Genomic DNA, 15,661 nt, shown 5'->3' on the forward strand with positions numbered 1-15,661 from the left:
ACATACCATATGAAACATAACAAATCATACTAATTGGAGTGTCCCGGATTTACATTTACTATGTTACGTTTACCCCCAAGTCCAGGTTGAGCACAATGGGGGGGGTTCATATAAGAGACACAACTAACATTTCTCTAGAGTAGCTGCCATATTTCATTCTGGGATGTTTCCTACTGTTCAATGTTCACATTTCAATACTGTAGCCAAGGCTGATATACACATTGATTCTTGACAAATATAGCAATTTATAAATGCATCATCATTAGGCTAAATCTTCTCTGCAGCCCTTACCTATTACCATAAGGCTGCGTTTACACAGGCAGCCCAATTCTGATCTGTTTTCACTAATTGGTCTTTTGACCAATCAGATCAGCACTGAAAAAGATCTGATGTGAAAAGATTTGATGTGATTGGTCAAAATACCAATTAGTTGAGAAAATATCAGAATTTGGCTGCCTGTGTAAACGCAGCACAAGTGATGATGCCGCATTGAAAAAAACAGACTCAGGCATATGCTTTAATTGGGACCACTGGTTAACTGGAGCCATTGCATAGCCTGAATACTTTTTTAAAAGCTATTTTCCACACCAGTGTTATGAGGCATAGCATAGGTCTGTTTCCTTGGCTATATAGGGTAAGATAGCATCGTATAGGCTAAGAAAATAAGTTCCTATTGTCGGGTCATCAGTCATGGCGGAAAGTGAATGGTAAATCTGCAGACCATGTCTACCATTTATTTATGTGTACGGGAAGTTGCGTGACACTTGTGGTCGGGGGAGAGGCCTTATGTTGCTTTCAAGACTGGGAAATAACCGAGGTCAAATTATGACGTCGTGATCTTCAGGTCGGAAAGTCGGAGCTCTAGAAAGATGCCTGAGTTTCCGATTTGGAATTCCGAGTTGGATGACCATTCAAAACGATTTTCCTAGTCGGAGGTAGTTTTGTTCCGAGTTCCCAGTTGTCTTGAAAGCACCAATAGCATAGGTCAGAACTTTTTTTTATCCCATTGAGCGTCATTGTACAAACTACACCTCCCGCCCCCTCAGCGCAGTTTCGGGAACTCCGTTGCAGAGGTGGTATCGGCACTTTCCGCATACATTTCGTTACAGCCGTTGTCATTTTACTCTTATGTGCATCGAACTTTTCTCTTATGTTCACATCTATTTGTGTAAAGATGACTAGCTTGAAGGCGTTTAAGGAGCCATTCGGTAAGTCGGCACTGTTATTTCAAACGTTAAATCGTATAGATAGCCAATGTCGTTTATGACGCTACCTTTGGCTAGTGGTTGTGGATGAAGGTCACCCCTTAGTGCATGTTTCTATCTTCATCTTGTGTGCTTTTTGAACAACCTACTAATTTACAAATGGATAGGCCCACTGTAATATTGGAATTTAAATGTCCTTTTGCTTTTTAAATGTAGGCTATCTGAACTTTTTAAATAATTCATAAAAAAGGAGAATATAATTAATATCACATTGACATTATTTACATAAGAGAACTTGCATTTCATTGATTCAATTTCAATGTGCTCTACTCACAAGTGGCATTTCTCCAAACATAAAAATCCCCTCTCTGTGTCAATGACAATAAGGGACTTGCACTTTACTCTCAGTGTATGTATGAGATGTGTGGGAGCAGGAAAATATTGAATTTTTTCAGTGACAAAAGTGAGTAGGCTAGGCCTAGGCTATGCCAACCTGTCCAATGTAAGTGCTGACTTAGACATAACAGTTTTATGCTATCTCCAATTTGAGGCATTGGAACACTGGACACCCTGAGGAATCAAACTCAATGGCAAGCTAGGCTACTGTGTTTGTCAATGTTGTAAAGAATATAACCCCACATTTCATATGGTTGGTTTTCACTGTGAATCTATAAGGCTTTTAGTGTGGGTTGGGCATAACCGCAGGAAGTCGTTTGGGGGTGGGGGTGCTGCGATTTTTTTTGGCTGACAGGGTCCCCTAATACAGTACTAGTAAAGGCCCAGTGCACTACTTTTGTGAAAAAATTTAAACAATGTATTTAAGTGTTTACCAGCATTTCTAACTTAAGTCTGATAATTATCTGTACAAAACATATAATCAGATAATACTTGTGGAATATAAAAATACTTGCTTGATATGTTTTCCAGTTTCTTGAAATAATTTGCAAATGCAACTTATTTTTATGTGAAAACAGAAATGGTCTATACATTCCTTTTATATTTTAGTAGACACTCTTATCCAGAGCAACCTACAGTAGAGAGTGCATACATTTTCATACTGGTTCCCCATGGGAATTGAACCCACAACCCTAGCATTGCAAGCGCCATGCTCGACCAACTGAGTCAAATCATCACATCACGTCATACCAAACCATTTGATGTTTCAATGCCTCAATTATTTTATTGTGCATTGTTTTTCTTCATGGTGATGGAAAGTCTACAGGTACAAACCTAGATGACCAGCCTATGTACAATACAGTAGGCTAATGTACATTTACATTAAGTGGTTTGTAAGGATTGTAAATTAATACTGAACAAAAGTGGTTGTTTTCCATGTTATATGATCAAGAAAAATATTTACTCTGATGTGGATGTTTTATGTCTTTCCCCATAACTTTGCACCTTTTGATGTAAACGTTTGAGGACAGGGTTTTGTTATTTCTGGATTCCATTAGAATGACAATCGCAGAGAAGGGGACAGGGCAACAACTCTTACAATTCCAACGATTTAATTTTTGACCGCCCTAAAGAGGTCTATATCGGTCTGTTTATACTAGTAAAGGCTCAGTGCACTACTTTTGTGAAAAAACATATAAAAAAATAAATATATATATATATATAAATAACCTACCGGTCAAAAGTTTTAGAACACATTTTTACATTTTAGTCATTTAGCAGACGCTCTTATCCAGAGCGACTTACAGTTAGTGAGTGCATACATTATATATATTTTTTAAATCATACTGGCCCCCCGTGGGAATCAAACTCACAACCCTGGCGTTGCAAACGCCATGCTCTACCAACTGAGCTACATCCCTGCCGGCCATTCCCTCCCCTACCCTGGACGACGCTGGGCCAATTGTGCGCTGCCCCATGGGTCTCCCGGTCGCAGCCGGCTACGACAGAGCCTGGATTCGAACCAGGGTCTCTAGTGGCACAGCTAGTACTGCGATGCAGTGCCTTAGACCACTGCACCACTCGGGAGGTAACACCTACTCATTCAAGGGTTTTTCTTTATTTTTACTATTTTCTACGTTGTAGAATAATAGTGAAGACATCAAAACTATGAAATAACACATTTGGAATAATGTAGTAACCAAAAAGGTGTTAAACAAATCCAAATATATTTTATATTTGAGATTCTTCAAATAGACACCCATTGCCTTGATGACAGCTTTGCACACTCTTGGCATTCTCTCAACCAGCTTCACCTGGAATGCTTTTCCAACAGTCTTGAAGGAGTTCCCACATATGCTGAGCACTTGTTGGCTCTTTTCCTTCACTCTGCTGTCCGACTCATCCCAAACCATCTCAATTTGGTTGAGGTCGGGGGATTGTGGAGGCCAGGTCATCTGATGCAGCACTCTATCACTCTCCTTCTTGGTAAAATAGCCCTCACACAGCCTGGAGGTGTGTTTGGTCATTGTCCTGTTGAAAAACAAAATGATAGTCCCACTAAGCCCAAACCAGATGGGATGGCGTTTCGCTGCAGAATGCTGTGGTAGCCATGCTGGTTAAGTGTGCCTTGAATTCTAAATAAATCACAGACAGTGTCACCAGCAAAGCACCCCCACACCATCACACCTCCTCCTCCATGCTTTACGGTGGGAAATACACATGCAGAGATCATCCGTTCATCCACACCGCGTCTCACAAGGACATGGCAGTTGGAACCAAAAATCTCAAATTTGGACTCTAGACCAAAGAACACATTTCCACCGGTCTAATGTCCATTGCTCATATTTCTTGGCCCAAGCAAGTCTCTTCTTATTATTGGTATCCTTTAGTAGTGGTTTCTTTGCAGAAATTCGACCATGAAGGCCTGATTCACACAGTCTCCTCTGAACAGTTGATGTTGAGATGTGTCTGTGACTTGAACTCTGTGAAGCATTTATTTGGGCTGCAATTTCTGAGGCTGGTAACTCTAATGAACTTATCCTCTGCAGCAGAGGTAACTCTGGGTCTTCCATTCCTGTGGCGGTCCTCATGAGAGCCCGTTTCATCATAGCGCTTGATGGTTTTTGCGACTGCACTTGAAGAAACTTTCAAAGCTCTTCAAATGTTCTGTATTGACTGACCTTCATGTCTTAAAGTAATGAGCTGTTCTTGCCATAATATGGACTTGGTCTTTTACCAAATAGGGCTATCTTCTGTATACCAACCCTACCTTGTCACAACACAACTGATTGGCTCAAACGCATTAAGAAGGAAAGAAATTCCACAAATTAACAGGCACACCTGTTAATTTAAATGCATTCCAGGCAACTACCTCATGAAGCTGGTTGAGAGAATGCCAATAGTGTGCAAAGCTGTCATCAAGGCAAAGGGTGGCTATTTGAAGAATCTCAAATATTAAATATGTCATAGTTTTGATGTCTTCACTATTATTCTACAATGTAGAAAATAGTTTTAAAAAATAAAGGAAAACCCTTGAATGAGTAGGTGTTCTAAAACTTTTGACCGGTAGTGTATATATACTTTTTTTATTCTGATTTTTCAGGAGGTGCTGCAGCACGCTCAGCACCCCTACTTCCCGCGGCTGTGGGGGTGTGTATGAAAATGTGAGCTGTCCCCTTGAGCTCATGCATATGAATTACATTTACTCAGTCATCTGTTTGGACAGATACCTGTTGGGTCTTGAGGATGCCTTTTCACTTGAATGAGCAGAACAATAATACCCCACTGTTGCACAATGCTCTGATTCTTTCATAAAAATGTCTGTGCTTTTTTAATGCTGAAACATTGTCCTCATCAGCATGCCTTGAAGAACAAGCTCTTTATTCTTTATTACTATTGCATTGTCAATCTTCATATAGCAGCCAAGGCCTTTGCAGCAGCTGAGGGCTTTAGGCCAGCAAAGTAAGCCTCCTCTCACACAACAAAATCACAGAACTTATTTGTCCTGCTGGAACTTGAGTTTTACAACACACACAACCCTCAATCATTCACTGTGCATAGACAAGGCAACTTTCAAAGCATTTGTCCATCTTTGCTTTAGGTATAGAAACTGCATGGATTGAGTTAGGTATTAGCACGCCATTCATCTCAAGCCATGTGTGGAAAAAAAGCATGCCTTGGTCGCTGCAGAGCAAATGCACCATTGCACGGTCTGATTAAACTTTTAGAAACTCGACTTATCTTAGCAGCAAAGGCATGGGTGGTCAAAAAGGAGAAAATCTAGGTTAATCTCTGTGGAATCATGGCCTGGAGGGATCTATTATGATGTGGTTTGTATTTCATCTCTTGAACTTCTTCCAGAGCGAGTAGGTACATGTCTCTGCATTCCCTGTGGAGCAGAAACAATGCTGAGCTGAGCTGGGTTTCTGCTTACAGTTGATGAGAAGGGGACGTGGGGCTGATGCGTCTCAGCATTGCACTAATAAGGAGCAAGGTAGAATGAGATTGAGTATGCATTACCAAAGGATCTGTACACAAATCTGTGCAACCACAGACCTAGAATGAGATTCGATTTCTATGTGTCCATCAGCAATTACATGGTTATTACAGTGAACATCACTGCTCTGCTGTTATTGATCTTACTGAGAGCTTGGCATATGGGGAGGTAACTGGCATGTCCTCTCTTGTCTCACTGTCATCATGTAGGTAACAACATAAACAATTGAGAAAATACTGCAATATGTCAATATGTTGGATTTTGTTTGTACCCTCCACAGAAATTATCACAGTTTCTAGACTGTGATTTATGACTCGCATATGTTTAAAATAATATTGTTCAATCAAAGCTGGTTAGGGTGTTTTAGTATTTATTTTAGTCTGGTATGACTGCAATGTAAAACTCTGACACAGTTTGCCTCCCCACAAAAAAAGTGACGTCTTGACAATATTTCCCTTCTTGTTGGTGATATGTTCAATCAATGACACAGGTCCCTGGTGTGAGACACCTTACAACTCCATTATAGTAAAATGTGTGCGTGTGTGTGTTCACTCATGTCACCAATGTGAGAAAACCCTGCTAGTTTTGTCTCTTGTTTGAGGAAGTGAGCCCACCCACGTATTGTCGTTTGAGATCTCTGTCCAACTTACACTGTAGTTTCAACTGTGTCAATAATTAATATAACCTATGTGAAATGGTATTTGGTTCACTTGAATGTGTTTACTAACCCAAGGTTCCCATCTAAGCTGAAGTGAGTGTCAACTTCATGGAGTGTAACCTAAGAAAGGTCAGAGCAGCTCTTTATTTGGAGCTCTGAGGTCTCATACAATAGCCTCACAGTGACGCAGACTGATAGGGGCCTGCATAGCCTTGTAGAGGTATGTTTTAGACCTGAAAAGAGGGCTTTGTACATCTGCAACTATCAGGACCCAGGACACTCAATAGGTTCAGATTTAATGTATGCTCTTCATGCTGATATTTGCTTGGTTGAAAAACTGCATTCCATCATTTCCATCAGCCATCATTTTCTATAAGATCTGCAATATCGTCCTTTGTGCATTGTTCTCTTCATGTAATCTCCCTGTTACACCTGTCTTGTCTCGACAGATAGAATCATCTCTGAACCAGTGGAGGACACAGATACTAGTAGCTTCATGGCAGAAATGGTACGATCCTCTAATATCATCAGAAACAAACCAGCGTAAACAAATATGCTATCTGAATTTAACGGGATAATCCACCCCCAGAAATAAAAATCATGAAACTCCTGTCAATTTGGTGAAAGCCTATGTTCTATCAATGGTTAAAATAACAATTTACCCAATGATTTAACTTCTATGTGGTCCGTCTGTGAAATCAGGAAATCGTGTAGAAACGCGTCATAGCTACCTGTTTCTCGTCACTGGAGATAGGGGATAAGACACTCTCACATTTCATAACACTTTTAAAACAATTACCTGCACCCAGATCGCCAAATCAGCCAATAGATGGTATGGGCATACTTGTCTAGAACATATCCATCCGTTTATATCATCATGACAAAGTATAGATTTCGCTTAGATGTGCTCAATCTAAACAGTGTACCAAATCATTCAACTCAGTTTGTCCTTTAAGTACCATCTCGCAATGTGCCCTGTGTGTCTGTGAGAAGTGTGGGAAATGGCCGTTGTTGCCATAGCAACGCACTCTGCACTCGCTCTGGGTAGTGACGAACTGCAAGTTGAACTCGCTGAGATAGACTCCTAAATTGATAGTGCAGTTTGTTTAGGCGATTTTACAGCTAGCTAGCTACTTCACATGCTGATATTGACTTTGGTATTATTGTGTGTAGCTATGTTTGCTAGCTAGCTAGCTCCTAGCTAACAAGTCAGCCAGCCCGAGAGAGCATTGCATGGTTGGTTTTGTAGTCGATTTGAACTGCAACAGATTTCCACAATGATTTTCACGTTGCTACCAACCTTGTTATAACGACAAAATGAAAACATTTGTTCTCAAAAAATATTGTTTTCACGTATTAGTGTTATTTAACAGTGTTTAACACTGTTTAATAATATGAATTAGTGGTTTGGGGTGGATTATCCCTTTAATTGAATAGATGCATTGTTTTTGTTATCTCAAAAGAATACAACAAAATGATTGTTAACTCTTCGGCCTGTTTAGATTGAGAAGAAAATATCCATGTAAAGTCATTGAAGCGTAGTTGCGTACATTATGCTGGAATTTCTTACGCCCAGGGACTGATATAGAAGAAAGTTGCAACAAGCCACTTTTCGCTATCCAACACAGAGTATAATTTTCCTCCACAATTTACAGACATTTTCATTGCTATCCCTCTGTCTTAAAATATTTACATCAGCACTGATATATAGTATTAAGATCACAATCCATCAGTGTGCCACTTCCTAGCAAAGCTGAACATGTGTGTTTGTGTCTCTTGGTCCTTGAAGTCCAACTATCCAGTCCAAGTCACAGAACCTCAAGGTAGGTGCTCTAAGTTCAGTACATCTGTTCACACAACTGATTTGCCTTTCTGTGCACTCTGATGAGAAAGTACAACATTTACTTACACCGTCAATCTGTCCTTTCCAGATACAGTGACACTGCAGCTGAGGTCCATGCCACCTGGCTACCTCACACCTCCATCAGGCAGAATAAGACAGGTGGGTAATGGGGTCACTTACATTGAGTCTTGACAGGATGCTCCTGTACACTGTAGCTTATTAAAGATAACTCCAAACCTCTAACCCAGCATCTGAAATGTCATACACTGGCTATCTGTAATGTTTGAGCCTTTGTAACGGAAACTAGTTTTTGGTGTCAAAACCACAAGACCATTTTGATGGGGGAGAGTGATACATTTTTTCCATAAGAAAAGTGTTGAGTTGGTTTAAAAAGGTTATGTTATTTTAATGGTATCAATTAGAATATCGTTAGGTATTCTGAATCATATCTGTAGTTAATTCCTCTCTTTAATTAGAACAACTGAATGTAATGTAATGTTTTGTTTTACCCAACTTCATACAGCCAGTAGAAGATGGTGTAGAGTGCATCTGCACAGGCTCCATCTTACAAGGTAAATTAAATTATCATTTTATCATGATATACAGTGGCTTGCGAAAGTATTCACCCCCCTTGACATTTTTCCTATTTTGTTGCCTTACAACCTGGAATTAAAATTGATTTTTGGGGGGTTTGTATCATTTGATTTACACAACATGCCTACCACTTTGAAGATGCAAAATACTTTTTATTGTGAAACAATCAAGAAATAAGACAAAGAAACAGAAAACTTGAGCGTGCATAACTATTCACCCCTCCAAAGTCAATACTTTGTAGAGCCACCTTTTGCAGCAATTACAGCTGCAAGTCTCTTGGGGTATGTCTCTATAAGCTTGGCACATCTAGCCACAAGGCAAAACTGCTCCAGCTCCTTCAAGTTGGATGGGTTCCGCTGGTGTACAGCAATCTTTAAGTCATACCACAGATTCTCAATTGGATTGAGGCCTGGGCTTTGACTAGGCCATTCCAAGACATTTAAATGTTTCCCCTTAAACCACTTGAGTGTTGCTTTCGCAGTATGCTTAGGGTCATTGTCCTGCTGGAAGGTGAACCTCCGTCCCAGTCTCAAATCTCTGGAACACTGAAACGGGTTTCCCTCAAGAATTTCCCTGTATTTGGCACCATCCATCATCATGGTGTTCTCGGGGTGATGAGAGGTGTTGGGTTTGCGCCAGACATAGCGTTTTCCTTGATGGCCAAAAAGCTCAATTTTAGTCTCATCTGACCAGAGTACCTTCTTCCATATGTTTGGGGACTCACCAAACGTGTTTGTCACACCAAACGTGTTTGCTTATTTTTTTCTTTAAGCAATGGCTTTTTTCTGGCCACTCGTCCATAAAACCCAGCTCTGTGGAGTGTACGGCTTAAAGTGGTCCTTTCCAGCTCCTTCAGGGTTATCTTTGGTCTCATTGTTGCCTCTCTGATTAATGCCCTCCTTGCCTGGTCCGTGAGTTTTGGTGGGCGGCCCTCTCTTGGCAGGTTTGTTGTGGTGCCATATTCTTTCAATTTTTTAATAATGTCACGATCGTCTAAGGAGGGAGAGGACCAAGGCGCAGCGTTGAAAGCAAACATATTTATTATATGAATGATCACACGATCAAAACAACGAAACGTGACGTCCCTGGTTACATAAACAAACCAACACGGAACAAAAACCCACAAACACAAAGGGACAGACACAGTTTAAATATGGCTCCCAATCAGAGACAGCCAGCACCAGCTGATACTCGTTGCCTCTGATTGGGAGTCACTCAGGCCAACATAGAAATACAAACATAGAACTACACACCCTGGCTCAACATAACAGTGTCCCCAGAGCCAGGGCGTGACAGTACCCCCCCCTAAAGGCGCGGACTCCGACCGCGCCAACTAAATACCACAGGGGAGGGACCGGGTGGGCACTCCGCCTTGGCGGCGGATCCGGCTCCGGGCCTGATCCCCACTCCAACCCCCCAAAGTACCCCTGGTCCGGTCTGGCCCCGCTGACCGGAGCTGGACTGCACACTGGTGGAGCGGATAGCTTCAGCTCCGTAGTGGAGCAGTTTACCGGGACCTTACCAGGCACCGGTGACCCAGGCACGGGTTGTGCTGGACTGACGACGCGCCCCCCTGGCTTGGTGCGTGGAGGAGGAACGGGCCTTACCAGGATGACGACGCGCACCCCTGGCTTGGTGCGTGGAGGAGGAACGGGCCTTACCAGGCTGACGACGCACACCGTAGGCTTGGTGCGTGGAGCAGGGACAGGCCGGACTGGGCTGACGACGCACACCACTGGCTTGGTGTGGGGAGCCGGAGCGGGCCGCGCCGGGCTGACGACGCACACCGTAGGCTTGGTGCGTGGAGCAGGGACAGGCCGGACTGGGCTGACGACGCACACCACTGGCTTGGTGTGAGGAGCCGGAGCAGGCCGCGCCGGGCTGACGACGCACACCGTAGGCTTGGTGCGTGGAGCAGGGACAGGCCGGACTGGGCTGACGACGCACACCGTAGGCTTGGTGCGTGGAGCAGGAACGGGCCGAGCCGGGCTGACGAAGCGCACCACTGACTTGGTGCGGGGAGCAGGAACGGGCCGAGCCGGGCTGACGAAGCACACCACTGACTTGGTGCGGGGAGCAGGAACAGACCGGACCGTACTGGGGACACACACCACTGGCCCTACACCGGGATCTGGAACGGGCCGGACCGGACTGGTAACACACCCCAGTACCTCTCGCCGTGCCTCTACACCTTCCTTCCCCTCTTCTACCAGTGGCCCCCGTAACCTGGCGGCCTCCTCTGCCGACCCGCTGGACCGCTCTACCGCGGCCTCCTGCTGCCCCGACGTCGTGAGCCCCCCCCTAAAAAATTTCTGGGGTCTCTCCTCCCCGTGGGCCAGGCCTCTATCGTTCTCGCCCAACTCTCGCTCTTCTGCCCCCAATTCCAGCCATTCTGCTCTTCATTAGGCTTGACCCAGTCGAGACTCTTCCTCCACTGTTCCCAAGTCCATCCACTCTGCTCTTTACAAGGCTGGACCCAGTCGAGGTTGCCACGGAGATCTGCAAGCGATTCCCCAGGCGATGGCTCCTGGACACGCTGCTTGGTCCAGTTTTGGTGGGTTTTTCTGTCACGATCGTCTAAGGAGGGAGAGGACCAAGGCGCAGCGTTGAAAGCAAACATATTTATTATATGAATGATCACACGATCAAAACAACGAAACGTGACGTCCCTGGTTACATAAACAAACCAACACGGAACAAAAACCCACAAACACAAAGGGACAGACACAGTTTAAATATGGCTCCCAATCAGAGACAGCCAGCACCAGCTGATACTCGTTGCCTCTGATTGGGAGTCACTCAGGCCAACATAGAAATACAAACATAGAACTACACACCCTGGCTCAACATAACAGTGTCCCCAGAGCCAGGGCGTGACAAATAATGGATTTAATGGTGCTCCGTGGGATGTTCAAAGTTTAGGATATTTTTTTATAACCCAACCCTGATCAGTACTTCTCCACAACTCTGTCCCTGACCTGTTTGGAGTGCTCCTTGGTCTTCATGGTGCCCCTTGCTTAGTGGTGTTACAGACTCTGGGGCCTTTCAGAATAGGTTTATATATACAGTGAGGGAAAAAAGTATTTGATCCCCTGCTGATTTTGTACGTTTGCCCACTGATAAAGACATGATCAGTCTATAATTTTAATGGTAGGTTTATTTGAACAGTGAAAGACAGAATAACAACAACAAAATCCAGAAAAACTTATGTCAAAAATGTTATAAATTGATTTGTATTTTAATGAGAGAAATAAGTATTTCACCCCCTCTCAATCACAAAGATTTCTGGCTCTCAGGTGTCTTTTATACAGGTAACGAGCTGAGATTAGGAGCACACTCTTAAAGAGGAGTGCTCCTAATCTCAGCTTGTTACCTGTATAAAAGACACCTGTCCACAGAAGCAATCAATCAATCAGATTCCAAACTCTCCACCATGGCCAAGACCAAAGAGCTCTCCAAGGATGTCAGGGACAAGATTGTAGACCTACACAAGGCTGGAATGGGCTACAAGACCATCGCCAAGCAGCTTGGTGAGAAGGTGACAACAGTTGGTGCGATTATTCGCAAATGGAAGAAACACAAAAGAACTGTCAATGTCCCTCAGTCTGGGGCTCCATGCAAGATCTCACCTCGTGGAGTTGCAATGATCATGAGAACGGTGAGGAATCAGCCCAGAACTACACGGGAGGATCTTGTCAATGATCTCAAGGCAGCTGGGACAATAGTCACCAAGAAAACAATTGGTAACACACTACGCCGTGAAGGACTAAAATCCTGCAACGCCCGCAAGGTCCCCCTGCTCAAGAAAGCACATATACAGGCCAGTCTGAAGTTTGCAATGAACATCTGAATGATTCAGAGGAGAACTGGGTGAAAGTGTTGTGGTCAGATGAGACCAAAATCGAGCTCTTTGGCATCAACTCAACTCGCCGTGTTTGGAGGAGGAGGAATGCTGCCTATGACCCCAAGAACACCATCCCCACCGTCAAACATGGAGGTGGAAACATTATGCTTTGGGGGTGTTTTTCTGCTAAGGGGACAGGACAACTTCACCGCATCAAAGGGACGATGGACGGGGCCATGTACCGTCAAATCTTGGGTGAGAACCTCCTTCCCTCAGCCAGGGTATTGAAAATGGGTCGTGGATGGGTATTCCAGCATGACAATGACCCAAAACACACGGCCAAGGCAACAAAGGAGTGGCTCAAGAAGAAGCACATTAAGGTCCTGGAGTGGCCTAGCCAGTCTCCAGACCTTAATCCCATAGAAAATCTGTGGAGGGAGCTGAAGGTTCGAGTTGCCAAACGTCAAGCTCGAAACCTTAATGACTTGGAGAAGATCTGCAAAGAGGAGTGGGACAAAATCCCTCCTGAGATGTGTGCAAACCTGGTGGCCAACTACAAGAAACGTCTGACCTCTGTGATTGCCAACAAGGGTTTTGCCACAAAGTACTAAGTAATGTTTTGCAGAGGGGTCAAATACTTATTTCCCTCATTAAAATGCAAATCAATTTATAACATTTTTGACATGCGTTTTTCTGGATTTTGTTGTTGTTATTCTGTCTCTCACTGTTCAAATAAACCTACCATTAAAATTATAGACTGATCATGTCTTTGTCAGTGGGCAAACGTACAAAATCAGCAGGGGATCAAATACTTTTTTCCCTCACTGTACTGAGATCATGTGACACTTAGATTGCACACAGGTGGACTTTATTTAACTAATTATGTGACTTCTGAAGGTAATTGGTTGCACCAGATCTTATTTAGGGGCTTCATAGAAAAGGGGGTGAATACATATGCACGCACCACTTTTCCATTATTAATTTTATTGAATTTTTTGAAACAAGTTATTTGTTTCATTTCACTTCACCAATTTGGACTATTTTGTGTATGTCCATTACATGAAATTCAAATAAAAATCCATTTAAATTACAGGTTGTAATGCAACAAAATAGGAAAAACGCCAAGGGGGATGAATACTTTTGCAAGGCACTATATACTGTATCTCTGAACAACATTTCCAAGCACATGTTGTACATATTTCTACACAGATGCATTACACTTACATACGTGTACATAAAATGGTAGGTTAATCATTTCCATGTACACTGTATATATTTTCTAGGCTGTTGGTAATTCCATTCTCCCTTGCCCCAATTCCTACCCATAGACTTCCCCAAGGAGCTGCAGTTCTTGAACAACCCCTGTGAGAAGTGCTGTTGCTCAGCTCCACCTCCAAAGATCAGTGACCTGATGGATGACAAGGACTTGCTGGACTTACTGCGTCTTAAACTGGACCCAAATCATTGCACTGTTAAGAACTGGAAGAACTTTGCGAGCCGTTGGGGTATGAGCTATGATGAGCTGACTCTGCTGGAGCACCGGACCCAGGGCTCAATGTGCCACAGCCCCACACAAGAGTTCCTGCAGCGCAACAACCACAAGACCGTCACTGAGCTCACCGAACTTTGCCGGGTTTACCAGCGCATTGATGTGCTGCGGCTTCTGCAACACTGGATGGAGAACGACTGGCCCTCACGCTGGCAAAATGCTCATTAACCACTTGCCCTATCCCCACCTCTGAAAATCTGCATATAACGTTTTACATTTTGCTATACACTTTATTGAATTAGCAATCACAACAGGGACTTGGACCATTTGTTATCAGAAGCCCATTTATTTAACAACCAGTGGTCCCGGATTTTGGTTGAGTTGGTGTGCCAAAGACCAGTGGATCACATTTTATAACTCCTGTGGAGTTGAGGACTGAATAGGACTGATTTCTGTTGTGTACTCTTTACCAATACTGTAGTTCTGAGCATCTCAACTAGCACATTATTTTCTTTTTCAAAGGTCCAGCAACCTCAGAATTGCTGTGGGTCCAATAGTGATGGGTTGTTCGCGAACTAATGGCTCTTTTTGAACAGATCTTTTTGGTGAACGTCAGGAAACGAATCGCATCGTTGAAAGAGCCATTCATTTGGCTCCCTGATTTGCATACTGCTACTATGCAAATACTACGTGTACGTTCTGGTCCACACTCATCTTTGCATTGCGTTAAAAATAAATAAAAACAAAAATTGTCGATGATCTAATAATTTGGCCATGTAAACCTTTATTTGAACGCGCATTTCACAATCTGACATAATGGTAGCCAACTTTTTGGGCTTTACATTGGAGATTGGAAATCATGGTTCTAGGTCGATTTTTAAGCATTTTGAATGAAGAGCTGTTTGGGAGCCAAATAAGCCGGCTCTTTTAAGTGAATGGAGCCAAATGAGCTGGCTCACCGAAAAGACTCGGAATGCCCATCACTAGTGTCCAAGTGTTGGTATTCCCAAAAAAATGACCAATGGGCTAGAACATAGTAAGTGGAACTGTGTAAACCAACATGGCACATCAAGAAGGTAAAGTGAGAAAGAGAGAAGGAGATTAAAAGGGTGAACTGTTAATAATTATTTGCTTATTAGAACAGTGATGACAGACAATAACGATCAATGTAGTATATATAATATGGCAAAGGAGACAGCGTTGAGTTTTGGTCTTTATAGTCTCATAAAAACATGAATCATCTCCAAATATTGTATTGTTTGTATTCATAGTTAATGAGTCTTGATTATTTTGGGATAGTTTGATGAAGCTGAGGTCATGTTGTCAAATGAGATATCTCACTACGGTCTGAATCATAATTAGCAATTTTCCCTTAAGTTTTATCCTTTTTGTGGTTACAATTCCTCTCCCCTCCACCCACACTTGAAGCAAATAAAAGCTAGATGTTTTCCATCTTCTTTCTAATCTTATGAACTTTTCTTCATCATTGAAAATACAGTGCTGAAAAAAAGGTTTTCTGTTGGAAGTTACCCATGAGAGTTTGAGCTTTCTGTGTGTATGATTATATAACTTGGTAGATGTTTATCTAGATTTCAGTGATGAATATCCAATCAGAGGAATTCAAGCCTGTCATGT

At 42.9% G+C, this 15,661-nt stretch overlaps 1 protein-coding gene across 1 annotated transcript; it reads left to right on the top strand.

Annotated features, from left to right (window-relative positions):
- The first annotated feature begins 1,066 nt into the window (after nt 1-1,066).
- LOC121570157 (ectodysplasin-A receptor-associated adapter protein-like) lies at nt 1,067-15,478 on the top strand. The gene is made up of 6 exons (XM_041881655.2): nt 1,067-1,208; nt 6,706-6,764; nt 8,046-8,079; nt 8,188-8,258; nt 8,623-8,671; nt 13,866-15,478. Exons 1-6 carry the CDS (start codon nt 1,151-1,153, stop codon nt 14,252-14,254), a joined length of 660 nt encoding a protein of 219 aa, XP_041737589.1. The 5' UTR covers nt 1,067-1,150; the 3' UTR covers nt 14,255-15,478.
- Nucleotides 15,479-15,661: the final 183 nt, after the last annotated feature.

The sequence above is a fragment of the Coregonus clupeaformis genome, chromosome 1, assembly GCF_020615455.1.
Source record: "Coregonus clupeaformis isolate EN_2021a chromosome 1, ASM2061545v1, whole genome shotgun sequence".
Classification (NCBI taxonomy): Eukaryota; Metazoa; Chordata; class Actinopteri; order Salmoniformes; family Salmonidae; genus Coregonus; species Coregonus clupeaformis.

Bases quoted from the DNA above. Each gene is read 5' to 3' on its own strand.
- LOC121570157 (XM_041881655.2), top strand. From the start codon at position 1,151: ATGTTCACATCTATTTGTGTAAAGATGACTAGCTTGAAGGCGTTTAAG. The intron at 8,080-8,187 runs GTAGGTGCTCTA...TGTCCTTTCCAG, and splicing joins CCAAGTCACAGAACCTCAAG to ATACAGTGACACTGCAGCTG. The intron at 8,259-8,622 runs GTGGGTAATGGG...AACTTCATACAG, and splicing joins CATCAGGCAGAATAAGACAG to CCAGTAGAAGATGGTGTAGA.